Source organism: Limulus polyphemus, unplaced genomic scaffold (assembly GCF_000517525.1).
Source record: "Limulus polyphemus unplaced genomic scaffold, Limulus_polyphemus-2.1.2 Scaffold1450, whole genome shotgun sequence".
Classification (NCBI taxonomy): Eukaryota; Metazoa; Arthropoda; class Merostomata; order Xiphosura; family Limulidae; genus Limulus; species Limulus polyphemus.
Window position 1 is genome coordinate 112,391 of NW_013667060.1, and position 15,004 is coordinate 127,394.

General features: G+C 30.8%; 1 protein-coding gene across 6 annotated transcripts in view; it reads left to right on the forward strand.

Moving 5' to 3' along the window:
* The window catches only part of LOC106463634 (rho GTPase-activating protein 45-like), a 116,788-nt gene that overhangs the window by 65,726 nt on the left and 36,058 nt on the right, over positions 1-15,004 (forward strand). For all 6 annotated transcript variants that reach the window (XM_022391175.1, XM_013923683.2, XM_013923684.2 and 3 more), the window contains 8 exons: positions 540-604; positions 1,867-1,977; positions 2,587-2,667; positions 4,041-4,274; positions 5,292-5,408; positions 7,801-7,940; positions 11,776-11,873; positions 12,563-12,748. In XM_022391175.1, the coding sequence (XP_022246883.1) occupies positions 540-604; positions 1,867-1,977; positions 2,587-2,667; positions 4,041-4,274; positions 5,292-5,408; positions 7,801-7,940; positions 11,776-11,873; positions 12,563-12,748 (1,032 nt within the window). The remainder of the gene's footprint in view (positions 1-539; positions 605-1,866; positions 1,978-2,586; positions 2,668-4,040; positions 4,275-5,291; positions 5,409-7,800; positions 7,941-11,775; positions 11,874-12,562; positions 12,749-15,004) is intronic.

Consider the following 15,004-nt stretch of genomic DNA (forward strand, 5'->3'; position numbering starts at 1 on the left):
TTATATTCGGAAAGAATAAACCAGTTTTATTAAGTAAGAACCTGTGTCGCTAAAGTTTCGTAGGAACGAAGTTACGGAAAGTTAATTAACAAACGGAGACGTAACAATATATTCCAAAATAAAATTTGAAAACAGAATTTTGTGATTTTTCAAGTAAAACCAACTTCATTCATATACTTAACTAGGACAAAACAATTAGTTTTTAGGAAATTCAAACCAACATCTGTTAATGTGAATTAAAATGTTAATGCATATATATAAAATACTTCTTCCCTTTAAGTATTTTAACACGCTTATAACTGTTGTACAGAAGGTAAAACCCAATTCTCCATAACTTCAGGCATTTTCATTTTGAAGTCACTCAACTTAATACAAATGCTAGAGTTGGAGAACATTTATTGATACCTTGTAACAAAGAAAATTTATTGAAAATTATCTTTAAATTTTTTGTTATAAACAAGTGGTTTCAATAATTAAGAGAAGGTTAAGTACATTTTGAAGCACATAAGCTAATAAATGTTTTTTATTTATTTTTTCAGTGGCAGAGCATGCTCGGAATCTTAACAAACTGACTCAATCAATGAGACCAATTTTACAAGAAGAGGTAATATTGAAAATAACTCTTGAAGAGTCTACTTGTGATACATAGATTGATTCTGTCAGTAAAATAACAGTCTTTCCAAAAATTATGATTTTGTAGGTTGTCTGTGTTTGTGAAATCATGTGAGAAAAACACTGTACAATAAGCTAGTTGTGAAGAAATATGTTAATCCAAAACAGCTGTTTTTGAGATCCCAACATTATACAATAAAACATTTCCATAACTGCACGTCTGCATATGTATTCCTAAATATAAGGGTTTTAGTGTTGTTTCCAACTTTCCATTATTCTAATTTGTGCAGCAAGCTGTATTGAGGATGTTGAGGAATTAAATAATGCCTTGGATCAATTACTAATTTGAACAAGTATTTTACAAATGACCTTTTATTATAGAATGTGTCGGATAATTGTAGGGTAATGCAGTTTAGTTATAATTTGGAACATTCATACATTTAATCCAGATGGAAACCTACTTTTAAAAAATTTTAATTGAAGAAAAGGGTTTTGGTATAGTAAAGGATAAGTCACTCAAGCCATTCAGGCAGTGCTCTGTTGTTAGTAGTAAAGCTAACAAAATTTCAGAATGTATTTATAAATATACCGATTACGAGACAAAAGAGATAATTATATTTCTAAGCAAATCTTTTCTCACTTGGAATACAGTGCAAAAGTTTGGTTTCCTTATCTAAGAAAAGATTTGACTTCATAGAGAAATGATTCAGTAGAGGGCTATTAGGATGATTACAGGGATGGAAAAATTATTTTATAGGTCTGGCTAAGATTTCTTAACTCATTTTCGCTTAAGGAAAGAGGAATAAGAAGTAATCTTTTTCAAGTTTACAAGACTTTATAGGTAGTTGATAGCCAATATGATAAAATCCTCTGATTTGTTTATGCTGCAACCTGAAGACAATAGAACAAGAGGATGCAAGTTTAAGATTTGTAAAAGACAGGTAAGGCTTCAACAGTAATGAAAAGCACCAGGTACACTGTAGATATATTACTACATGTATTCTCCCCATGTCTGTGCTATTGAACATCATAAAAGAACAACAGTCTGTTTATTTATCTGTGGCTGCTAAGAGATGGAGCTTCTTCTGGGATTTACAAGCATTCCCATGTGTGTTATTTATTTCATAACAAATCCAAGTGGCTTAAAAATAGTGTAGCATAATAAAATTTCTCCATTTTCCAAGCGATAAATTCAACTTGCATAGAAATGTTTAGAAAATATAGACATTAACTATGATCTATTGTTTTTTATAGAGCTACCTGCCATTCCAGTCTATTTATTGTACTACATTGGACCAAGATCTATTAAATGCTAATGCGTGGTTGTCTACTTGTGTCCTTTTACAGGGTCACAAGTTTATGAAGGTAAGCAAAAAAAAGTTTAATCTCACATTAATAAGCAATGTATACTAAAATGCATTACACCAATTAAAACAGATCTATCTGGCATTGTTGAAACGTCAAGTTATATAGCTCTGATTGAAATATAATGCAAATGTGTGACTTTCATAACATGATTATCTTGTAAAAGGCTACTGCCACTACAAATTCGTAGTTAGGTACTTATATAACTTGAATTTTTTAAAGCATATTTCATAGAGAGTTTGTGGCTTTGCATGAAACTCAACAAAAACAAACCATAGAGAACTCTTGGTTTCCTCTTCTTCTGCCTTCTTCTTTAGACTTTATAATATTTTCATTTTTATAGCATGACGTTTTTAAATGCTTTGAATTGTTAGAGTACACGCTTTTTTTACTAGTGTGATTATGCATTAAAACGTTTGTAGTTGATTTAACAAAACCTACTTTTCCTTCATATGTGTAAATCTATAAAAACTATAAGAAAATTACCACAGCTATATATCTGTATGTTTGTTTGCAATTTTATGGAATTATATTATTACAATTCCAAAAAATGGATTATTTAACCTTTTTTATCAATGTTTTATAATGATTTTCTATGTTAATCTCTAGCCATTATCAGAAAGAAGAAATGAACATGAAAGATCAAGAAAACAAATTAAAGAAAAATGGCGAAGAGAATTAAAGCAACTGGTAAGTTTTTTTGTTTTTTTTATCTTTCATGCATTACATACATTTTAACATTCACATACCAATAATGCTATTAAAATTACTTTTTACATCTGGACAATCAAATGTTGAAAGTATTTCCTCTGGCTTGGTTTATAATTCATAAATCATTACATCAATCAACATGGTGACACTTTCTAGCTGTCTTACATTATTTTTAGTTTCAAGTGAGCTAATAAAGTTTGATAACTTAAGAATTTTCAGTTGATGTTTTAATTTTTTTTAGGAATACATGCAATTATTGTAATTATAATTATTTCATCTAACTGTGACATGTACAAAACTTTAGCCCTTATATATAATTTTTGTGGTATTTTTGTACCTTTTCTATAAATTTCTTTTGCTTCATAAGATTAATGTTGTTTAAGGAAGAATAGTGATTCTGTAAAAGTTTTGGATGAGTGATGCATGTCTGGGAGAACTTTAGATTGTTACATATTACAATTTCAAATGGTCTGAAACTGAGTTAAATTTTACTTTGGATTTAGTATTTAAATAAATGCTGATATGTATCCAATTTATGATATTTGCCACAAGATTGATACACACAGTTTTCTTTGTTTTATACAAATATCTTTTAATATACAAACAATAATATAATTTACAATAACAGTTATTACAAACAATGATTTATATACAAAAGTTCCACAATCTTACAGGCAATACAAAGTCTTCTTTCTAGTCTGGAACTTCCTGTATGTCTTATCGAGGGTTCACGACGAGCGAGTTAATTTTGAGTTGACATAGGTGCAATTCACTTAACAGGGAGCTAGCTAGCCCTGTGGTCTTCACTAATCACATGGCATTTTTTTCTACTGATGACATTAGGTAATGTTTTCGTAAAAGTACTAATGTTTAATGTTAATCCACTGAAGTTAAATGGTTTGTAATGTTCGAAATTTATAAATGTTCCTGGTCAAATATCTGAAGTATCCTGATTAATAAGCATTATAACAATCACAGTTATAGCTTCTGAAATTTATAGTGCACCAATTATAGCAAAGAAATAATAGATACTGTTTTTAGGTGCATCGCATTGGTTATATTTATAGGCGTGTGGAGAGTTTCTCGAATATTCAGATTATGCAACAATACAAATGCTGCACTAGCATTTATGTACACACATATATTGTTGATTCTTACACTCGAGAATCTTTTAAAACTTTAGCGAATAGGCAGGAGTTTCACAATACATATTTAACAGTATAAGTTATGTACATTTCTAAATATAAATTTAATTTATACAAAAATCGATATTAATATAAATGTATAATAATAAATCCGTCACAAGATTTGTCTAACTTTGCTGTAAAATGACTCATTTGTCATTGAAATAGCATGAAGTAATTAGCAACCTGCAAAAGGTGAAGTTTTTGTATTTTCAACGTCAACAAGAATATGAAATAGCCAAAAGTTCAACCCTAAAAGCTGAAAATGGTGAGACTAGCAAGGTTGATAAAAAACGACGTATGGAAGATGATGCTTTGCAAAGGGCAATTGAAGCTGAAACAATGTACAAGAATTGTATTATAGAGGCTAATAAGAAGCAGAAGAAGCTGGAAAGTGTTAAGGTTTGTATTATAGAAACTAACAACAATTAAGTGAAGCTTGACAGAGTTAAAATTTGTATTATAGCAATTAAATGTGACAGAAAAACTGGAAGGAGTTAATGTTTGAATAACAGAAGCCTACAAGAATTAAAAGAAGCTATACAATTAAGGATTTTATTATATAGAAGCTAATAAATGCATAAGAAACTAAAAAGAGTTAAGGTTTGTGTTATTTGAGCTGACAAGAGGCAAAACAAGCTAGAAAATTTTGATGTTTGTTATACATAGAAGCTGATAAAATGGAGAAAAAATAGAAAGAGTTAAGGTTTGTATTACACAATTTAACAAGAAGCAGAAGAAGCTCCATTTTCTTTACTAAAATAAATTTGATATCCTAAACAATATTTACTGTTAACATATGACATGTACCTCAGTTAGGCTTGTGTAAAAATACATATAACAATCATGTTTGTCCTTATTTTGTAAATTTTGTTCTTCATAAAGAATACATAAAAACCCAGATATGAAACAAAATGCCCAATCAGTAATTAGAAAAAACCCATCCAGTTCATCAACAGTTCTTTCTGTTTTCTCTTATAAAATATAAAAAAGCTTTTGTTAGTTTTTTGTCATGTTGACTTCAACATGATTTAATTTTGATTAATGATTACATTCACTAGTTACCAGTACCTGTAGACCCTCACTGTAACATAAGTCTGTTGTAATTATTATCTTTGTGTCATGACCAGTGGATTCTATTTTGTTAAAACCTTAAAGACACAGAGAGATAAGTTTTATTTTATGTTAATAGATAGAAAGTTGTATTTTTTACTTTGTTGTAAGCTGCTACTAAATAGTTGTTTATCTATTTCATGTTTTAATGAAGACTTTGCTTATCATATTGATCACTGTGTACTGACTCTATTTCAAGTATTTCTGTGTTCATGCAAAAGAATATACTAATTATAAACATTGCAACAAATTCAATACATTTTGTCTTATAAGTTACATAGCTACTATAAAAGTTTGTTATTTCAGACAGAAGTGCTACAACGTCTTCGAGAACTTCTCTGTCAGTGTGATCAGACTATGAAAACAGTCACAGTAGCTTATTTTGAACTTCAGCATACCATTTCAGCAGCTGCTCCTGTACAGGTAACTATACGTGTCATTTTGCAGACACTCAACATATTTTCTTGTCTTTAGGGTATGAAAACTGAGTTTGTACTAAATTAATTGTATGTATATGGGGAGGTGCACACACACACACACATATATATATATATGCTTCAGAGGGTGCTATGAAATAGCAAGTAAATGTTTTCAGTTTGATTTTCATATTCATAAATGCTATTAATTGATACTATTTAAGCATTTTAGTATGTAAACAATATAGAATTAGATGCCTAATTTTTATAGAATACAAACCATATTTCAATAGGAAACTTCTTTACTTAAAACTTTGAAAACATTAATTATAATACAATAATGTAAGGACACCATAAATTAAAAAAAGAGAGCAACTAAAATTAATTAAATTAAAAACTATAGAAAGTTTGTAGTCTTATATGTTAGTAATTTTTTTTTTGCAAATTCAATGAAATATTTTGAGTATAGGTATAATACATTTTATATTTTGATGTACAAAAACTGAATTAAAATAGCAAATATGTGAATTATGGATAGGAAATGGTTAAACAAGCTGAAAATGTTTCTCAACATTCAAGGAATTTCCCATGTGAAAACATCGTTTAGGAGTTGTATATTAAACAAATCCTATATATTGATTAAATGACCTACATTAAAGTGAAACATGATAACCCTAAATATTTGTATTTGATATGCTATGAGAACGATAGTTACAAGCCATGCAAAGTTTACCAGTGGCTCAGTGGTAAGTCTGCAGGCTTATGATGCCAAAAATTGAATTTCGGTACTAGTGGTTGGCAGAGCACAGATATAATTCTGTAGCTTTGCACTTGAGAACAAACAAACCCTACAGAATAAATTTTCATATAGGATTTTTATAGTACTGCTTATAGTAGTTCTATAGAGACAAAATGTATCAATGCATCTATAAGATACATATGAACAAGTTGAAAACTAGTCTTATGATATGTTTTGTTTTGAACATTTAGAAATTTATAAATTTTTAAATTAATACAGTGAACTTGAACACATAAACCAAAATATTCTAGAATATTTTAACCTACTTTGTACCTTGCTATTGTATTATAACAGAATACCACACATTTCCTACTCCTTCAGTTATTAGATAAATTGTTAAAAATTACAGCGTAAGTTTTCAGTGTAAAATGTTGGTCAAGGAAACTGTTGCGTTCATTTCACCATAGTTATTCACAGCACTAAATGAGTCACCAAGGGCATCACATGTGCTTTCCATTAAGAAATATTTAGTGTCATGCTGTCTTTGTTTCAGACATATTTTTCACATATAGTTCTGATATAGATATTTTCAACCTAGATTTTCACACACAGATAGATATAGATTGCTTCTGAGCTAGGATTTTGTTAGGCAATATTTAGTTTAATGTCTATCTCTCTCTCTCTTCGATTGGAAACACAACACAAAAGCATTTGTCAAGGTTTGAACTTGAACCTTGACCATATTTTTTAAATAGAGATTGTGATTGTTTGCAATCTTCTTTTCAGTCTCTATTTTTATAATTCAGAATCAGTCCAAAGCAGAGAGAGTTCAGACAGTGCTTCTTGATTATAGTATCTGTCTAATCTTCCTGTTATTTTGTTGATCCTACACACAACTCCATGCAAAATCAGGGCAACCTGAGAAGAAATACCATATCATTCTCTAGAACTTTAATTTATTCCATTAAATCCAACTGATATAATACTTCTGTTAGATATTGTATAAAATTCTGTTTTGTTCTCTAGAGTGACCTATAGTATTTTACAAGACATTTTTTTGTAAGGGAATTCATACCAAGACACAAGGAAATCTTCAGTATAAGTGCCAATGTACACTTGTATATATTTTTTACACCCTTGAAGTGCAATCCAAGAAATGTTAAATAATATGCATTGTCTCTCTGTACCTTTCATTAACCTGTATAATAGTCTAACTTGATTTCTGCAGACAAATCCTAGATTAATTCCAGGTAAATAAAACAGGTAGTTTACTTTCAAACTATTTTCCAAAATATTGGTTAACTGACTTTGAGTATTTTAAACATAAACGTAATTCTTGTATATACTGATGTTACAAAATATTCAACATGTTTTTGTTTCCAGATATTTTAGTATCAGTGTTTAATGTTGATTATATAGATTGTAACAATGCTTTGTCATAAAACTATTGTAAGCTGTCAGCACCTTTTATGGTTAGCAGCTTGTGAGTAATTCTGTTCTTTTAGTAAAAAAAAAAAAAGTTATTCAAGTAATTTAAATATGATTTTATGCCCTAAATGATTTACTATATCACATTACATCTGAATCATATATTTGTTAAATATTTGAATTTCTGATTTTGTATAAAAATAAATTAAGGATGTCTCATCGATATTTAAAGTTTCAGACATTGTGGGAAAGCAGTAGACTGTATGAACCAGGAGCCCAATACATGGAATATGTAAAGCATCTTTCTTCTACTGAAAATACATGTCAGAAAATCATTCCTTTCACCTTTGAACCTTTCACTGGTGATGGCAGGTTGGTTTTATTTTATTCAGAGAAAAATGCTGAAAATTTGGATATATTACTCAAATACACTGTAAAACAACTACTAGCATGTTGTCTAGAAGATTACAAAATCTAACACTCTCTGAACCTTTAGGATATTTTGATAATTTATGATAATTTAGTATTTTATTTTATATTTTAAGTACAATCTTAATGAATACTAGCAGTCATGTTTTCTATATATATAGGCAAACTATTTTTTTAAATTACCGTTAATCTACAAGTTACCAGACTATTATTCTGTAAGGAAACAGTGTGGTCTACATTAAAACTTGTGTAAAAGATGTATGCTACCATCAGATTTTAAGAATGTGATCAATGTTTATTGTGTGTGTTTGATTCAAGAAATGCTGCCCTCTATATGCGAACATTTTCTCTATGCATGCCACAAGCCTTGTGCTCCCCCTTGTTGGAATTAATACATTCCAACATGTCTTTCATGCAATCATCATATATCATCTATTAACCAATAGTAACATAGCATGCTCTCGTGACGCATGTGAATCTCTCTACACTCCTCTACTGAACCTTCATTTCTTGTTTGGCAGCTTTCTAGTACAGACATTTTCTTTTGTGCTTTGTGTTCCCATGTGACACATTTTTGATTTGTATTTGAAGTGGTTCTATTTTTTATTTTTTGGTCACACATTACCATATTTCTTCCAGTTTATTATACTCGCTTTTCTGCACTAAACAATTTTGTGCAGTTTTCGTGAGTTATGAATTCCGAAGTCATCATTACCACAATGACCAATCGTCTATCTCATGCCTCAGGTGCAGTCGACATGACTGTGGATCTTTCTGATTTTGTCTGTCGGGAGATTGAATGCTATTCCTTTGTCCCCTGACACTGCCTGAGCTCCTTCAGAGTCTGATGTCATTATTCAGCATAATGATGATTTTGATCATCTTTTCCCTCCTCCGGAGTTTGCCGTTCCTTCCCAGTTCCAGCATGATGATTCACCTAGGCCATCCTTGGCTTTCACAGATTTTTTATCTCAGGTTTGTAATGTTTGTCTCTTTCCCCTATTTCTTATTACTTCATCCTTCTTTGTTGCATGAGCATTCTTTTCAACCATTTTTGATATTTCCTCCTTCTCCTTATATTTGGGTCCATGCAGATCACTTTCTCTCCCAGTTAGGTGAAAGAATCAGTATGCTGCACTTCCTGAGAGCCTCTGATCAGTATGCCCTTGCTTACCATTGGGTAGAATATCTGCTTTTGGATCACCAGTTGTTGGGTTCCTTATTACCTGTTTTGGTCACCTGTCCCACATCTACCGGCTCTGGCTGTTGATGCCTACAGCCAGGATTAGTCTTATAAATAACTTTATGTGTACACTCCCTTGTATTTGCTTCATCGGGTGATTTCTCTGGTACACTCCACTTCTTGTTGAGTCCTCTTGATTGCACCCCATTGGCCAACACAACCCTGGTATCCAAGGCTCCAATGTCTGCTCCTCCCACCACTTGTCCCTCTTTCACTGTTTCCCTCCCTTCTGTATCAACCTTGATCTCCTGCTCTTCATCCCAATCTTCCCGTTCTGCATCTATAGGCCTGGCTTTTGTCTGGTCCTTGGCGAGGAGATCCATCTTCAGGCTTGAGTTGCCTCCCTGTTTGCTACTTCCATTCGTCCATATTCCATAGAATTTTGCCAGCACAAGTAGTAGGTCTTCTGCTGTTGGTCTGCTGGCAGGGGATTTTCTGCTGACAAGCCTTCAGTGGCTAGGGTGATGGAATTTCTCACCTGGCTCTTCAACCATGGATCTTTGGTCTCATTGATTTCTGGATATAGGGCAGCCCTCTTCCATACCTTCCATTTCTACAGATACTGTAGGGTTTTTACTTCCCCTGTTCTCACTATGATCATGCATTCCTTCCATATAGGAACATTAATGTGGTCCTCTATGCCCTAACTCTTACTCCGTTTGAACCACTTACCTTGTATTCCTTTTTTTCATTTGTTCCTTAAGACCTATTCCCTTGTCTTTTTGGCCTGCAGACATTGTCGATCTGATTTATTTGCTGTTTATGTTTCATGTAACCTTTATCATCCTACCTATCTTCTCCTTTATAGTGATCATTCCTTTCTCCCCAAGACCACAGCATTCTCCTATTTCATTACCTTCTACCACTCATCTTTAATCTTTAACGAATCTCAATGTTAACAGCTTCTTGTCTACAAGTCAATAACCACAGCAGAAATTTTGATTGTGTTTACAACTTCTAAAACTTATAATATATAATAACTTATATAACTATGTATTAAGTTTTATGTATAGTATTTCAGATAACTTGAAAACTTGTATATCATGATTTATCAAAAGGAGTTCAAATGTTCTCTACTGGTTGCATTATTTCTTGAGTGGAACTCTAAAATGTTTTAAATAACTCCTTTTCATACTTGTTAAAGAAGAAAAGCAATTGTAATTCTAAATTAGCTTATATTTATTTCAACTGTGAGGTAAATATACAGATTTAAACCCTACTGAAGTGTTTGAACAATGTATGAATTTTTTTCAGTGTTATTATTTCAGCTATTTGCTTATACATATATATATAAGAATTAGTGACCCTAAAAGGACATGTGAAACTACATTGGAGCATCTTATAACATTTTCAATAATTTAACAATTGATAATATTTCCTTCATTCTTTTGCCCTCCCTTTAACCACAATCTTGCTTTCACTGCACAAAAAATTTATGAACTCATTCAATCTGTACTTACAAGCTATAACTTACTAAATATTGTTACACCTCCAGTCGTTAGTTAATTTTCCGTAAATTCGTTCCGATGAAACTTTAGTGACACAAGTCCTTTCTTAAATAAAACTGGTTTATTCTTTCCGAATACAACTTTACGATACACTTAATTTCAACAGTCGCTCTATAACAACACTATAATTCACGTCTCACGTGGCCAACAATATTTTGTCCGCATACATTCAATTACTCATTAACTACACACTGTCCCGTCACATTGTGACCATCTTATATATACCAGACTACCCCCAATCTAGTAATCTCCCGACAATTCATGAAGGTTCGAGAAAGAAGTGGCGTGATACTAGTCACGTGACCTCGCTGATGCAACAATATTATAAAATTATTTTCTGAACACTATAACAACATTTATACTTTTTAATACTTCTAAAAAGCTAAACACATGTTTTAAACTCATACATTGAATCAAATAGTGACATTACGTGACCATGTCCATCAGCATAACTTCCAAGTGCAAAATTTAGTCATCAAATACTTTTCAAAAAAGTACAAATGAAAAACGTCACCTTTCAAGTTACATCTTTTGTGTGTTATGTTTTATTTTATGTTATATTTTATTCTTTAGTGATCAAGAGACATGAAAAAATTAAATATAAATGGGAATAGTGTTTATCAGTTATGTTTGCCCTACTACACATCCTAGTATACTGCAGAGATTCAAAGAACGTAATACTGCTAACAATATATTTCTTTTGAATTTACTATATTTTGATGAAGTTTCTTCACCAATTTCTTTAAGAGAAAAACTAACAAGAAGATGAATTATGTAAATTTTTTGAGCTCAGCATATGGATGAGAGATGGTTCCCTGCAAAAATTTCTAACTCAAGATAGTGAAAAAGAATATTTTATAAAATTTTTCTCTTCATTAAATTACAAGATTGATATTATTTTAAATTAGTCTTACTTATAACATTGAGTATGTGGCACAAAACAAAATAAAACTTACATCTTTTAACATCTGCTTATTAGAAATTCATGAAACATATAATGTCAAACAAAACATTTTATTTCCCAAAGGACAGAGAAATGTTGTCGTTCTAATGGTTCTTTAGAGAGTTGTGAAGGCCTTTCACTTCATCAATCTTTTGAAGCCAAGTTTTCAACAAAAAGTAAAGGTGAGTATCAGTAAAGTCTGAAAAATGTAACTAAATATAAGTTAAGCAGTACGTACATATAGGTTTTTTAATCATTTAATGTAAAGTTTGTTACTTTCTTCAGATGTTTTTTTTTCATAATATATTTATATTCAGTGAAAGTATTTATCAGTTAAGAAGTAAAATCTTTTGTATGTAGTATTGAACGAATTAAAGTTAGAACAAGCTATAACAGGATGGAAGCTATATGGTTGAGAACTATATATATTGTGAACTCATTAGTAAAGCATCATTCTCAGAATATTACCATGAACTATGCATCTTGGATTCATGGCAGATTTATTTACATCCTGATACATGTGTTTGTTCTTTCTTTCACTGACAGTGAAGTTTATTTTGAAATAAAACTAAAGAGTTTAAAATATGAATTCAATAATAGTCATCATATCTTCCATTTCTACTAACTTCAAACTGGAAAAAGTAAGAAAAATACATTGAGGTTTATCTCTTGCCTCATTATTTTTCTATATTTAAGAATATTTGTAAAGTGGTTACATATATTTCAATAATTTATTTTTATAATGAACGTTTATTAATTACATATTGTTAGAAATTACAAGTACTAGTTTTTAGTTTAGTTTAATATCTGTGAAAAAAGAACATTTAAATTAATTCATTAGCACAAAGCCTTTTATCCAATTGTGTTGTAGAACATCAGTCAGTAAGGTCACTGAACACAAGAACTTGTACAATTATGGAGAGTGATTCTGACAGTATAAGCAGTTTTCAAAGTAACAAATCTCAAGAAATAACTCCACCAGGTAGTCCAGAGATAGCTCCACATAAAAGGCTTGTCATGTCTTCCGATGATGAACTTGAAATGGACCAGGCTAACAGTGAGTTGTTAGATATAAACAAGTAATAAGCATGAAGGATATTTTTATCTTATGTTTCATTTTCCTTTCATCATGACCCATGCATTTTGAAATTAACTTCCTAGTCATGCATCAATTTACTAAATATAACTTAATGTTTTAATATAATCATTGAAAAAAAAATTACTTTGCTGAAAAAGTGAATTTTTAGAAATTTCATAATACATTTTCAATAAACATTAATGTATAAATGAAATGGTTTTGAATGACAGAAGATTTTCTGAAGAGTTTTTTCAATGAATTTAAATATTTTAACAAATTGATTCGATGGGAATCGAAGTTTAATGATGAACAATAGAACAGTGATAACAATAACAAATATTTGACACGTGTATGTACGATAACAAACATTTAATTCTTGAACATTTTGATATGTACATATTCCATCTTCAGCAAGCAATATAGGTAAACAAAGTTTCATACTGAAGTCACAAATTTAAGAATAATTAAAACCTTTTATACACAGGTTACACTACAAATAATATATAAAACGTCTTTCAAGATTCAAAATCTGTTCAGGTCTAAAAACCAATTACCTACACCTATGCATTCCAGGATCGTGTATAAATAAACATGTGGTGGTTGTAATGCCACTTACATTGGTAAAACTATATGCCAGTTACACCTGTGAACACATGGAAATATCAAGTAAAACTGGTAAACAACTATCAAATCCTCCAGACTCTACAATTCACACATAGTGAAAACATCAACAATCACATCTTGATTAAACATTTTAAAGTCATCTGGATCATCTGCTATTGAAGTTTTAATTAAAGAAAGTTTATCTATTGTAAATTAACTCCCAACTTTAAATAGTAATACAACTTTGCTACAATTAAGTCTGTTTTGAATAACTTTGTATAATATTGTTACAATATTGCACTACCCTATTCTTTCTTGTTGTGTTTTTTTTTAACTGACTTCATTGATCCTTTCACACTGTATTTTCATTACTCTTTACAAAATGTTGGAACTTTAGAAATTTTTCTACTTAATATTTTATTTAGTTCAATATAGCTTGCTGAAACTTAACAAATATGTATATATATATATATAATATTCAACAGAAGTATTTGGTTTAGTTATTTAAGAGCAAAGCCACATTGAGCTATCTGCTGTGTTCATCAAGTGTTGTAAGTCAGTAAACTTACTGCTGCCCCATTGGGGGACTCAACAGAAGTATCCATATCCTCTATTTCTACCAACTTCAAACTATACAGAGTAGAGAAAAAGACATTGAAAAATCTTCTGGAGTTCACAGACTTTTCAATTATTCATAATTATATGAATTTACCTTTATTCAGTATTATATAAATATAAAGAAATGAATTGATGTACTTTATATAATATGATTATTGTAACATGAAGAACGTTTGCCTATTCTAATGTCCATAACTTGAAATTAATCATCAGAAATGAAATATTTGATAGGTGAATTAATGAGATGATACAAAAGGCACCCCAGTTCCACAAATAATTATCATGAGGGTATCTGTGAAGTTTGCACAACCAACAAGCTAACAGTTTTTAATACAACTACCATTCATGAATGATATTGCCTATCTTTCACACCTTGTCTGTGTACCAGGTGCATCACAACATATCAATGATTTGAGGTGATCCCATAGCCAAATATTAGCAGAGGCTGTAATCTGTAGACAATGCTGGTTGTTCATGTGAAAATACCTGCTGATTACTTGATCCCCAAAAGATGTTCCAATGATATCTTCACACTCTGTACAGTGTGGGTTAGATCACCATCTAGTATGTTGAGTGTTTCATTCAAAACACCTCTTCCTTAAAGTATAGGGATGAATGCATTCATCAACATGAATCACTAGTGTTAAGCATTAACTATTGCTATGTATAATCCATTACTTGGGGGTTATCCGAGGAAACAAGGCTTAGTGACAAAGTTATTCATGAATCCAATCCATGTTGTAACCTTCTCCTCATGCAACAACTATTGCTCTCTCTCCATAGTATTCAGTTGGCTGTTTACCTTATCAGTATATATATATATATATCCTGCATAAAAAGATGACTGTAATTCCCACTCAAGCCAGGAATTACAGGTCAAAATTTAATCCTTCGTGTGCATCTTCTGGAAGCAGTTCATAATTGATCTTTATCTTGTAGTTGTACATCTTTAATATCTAATAATGGCTGGAGACGGCTTGAATGGGTAATGAAGAAAAACTTTAATACAACAGC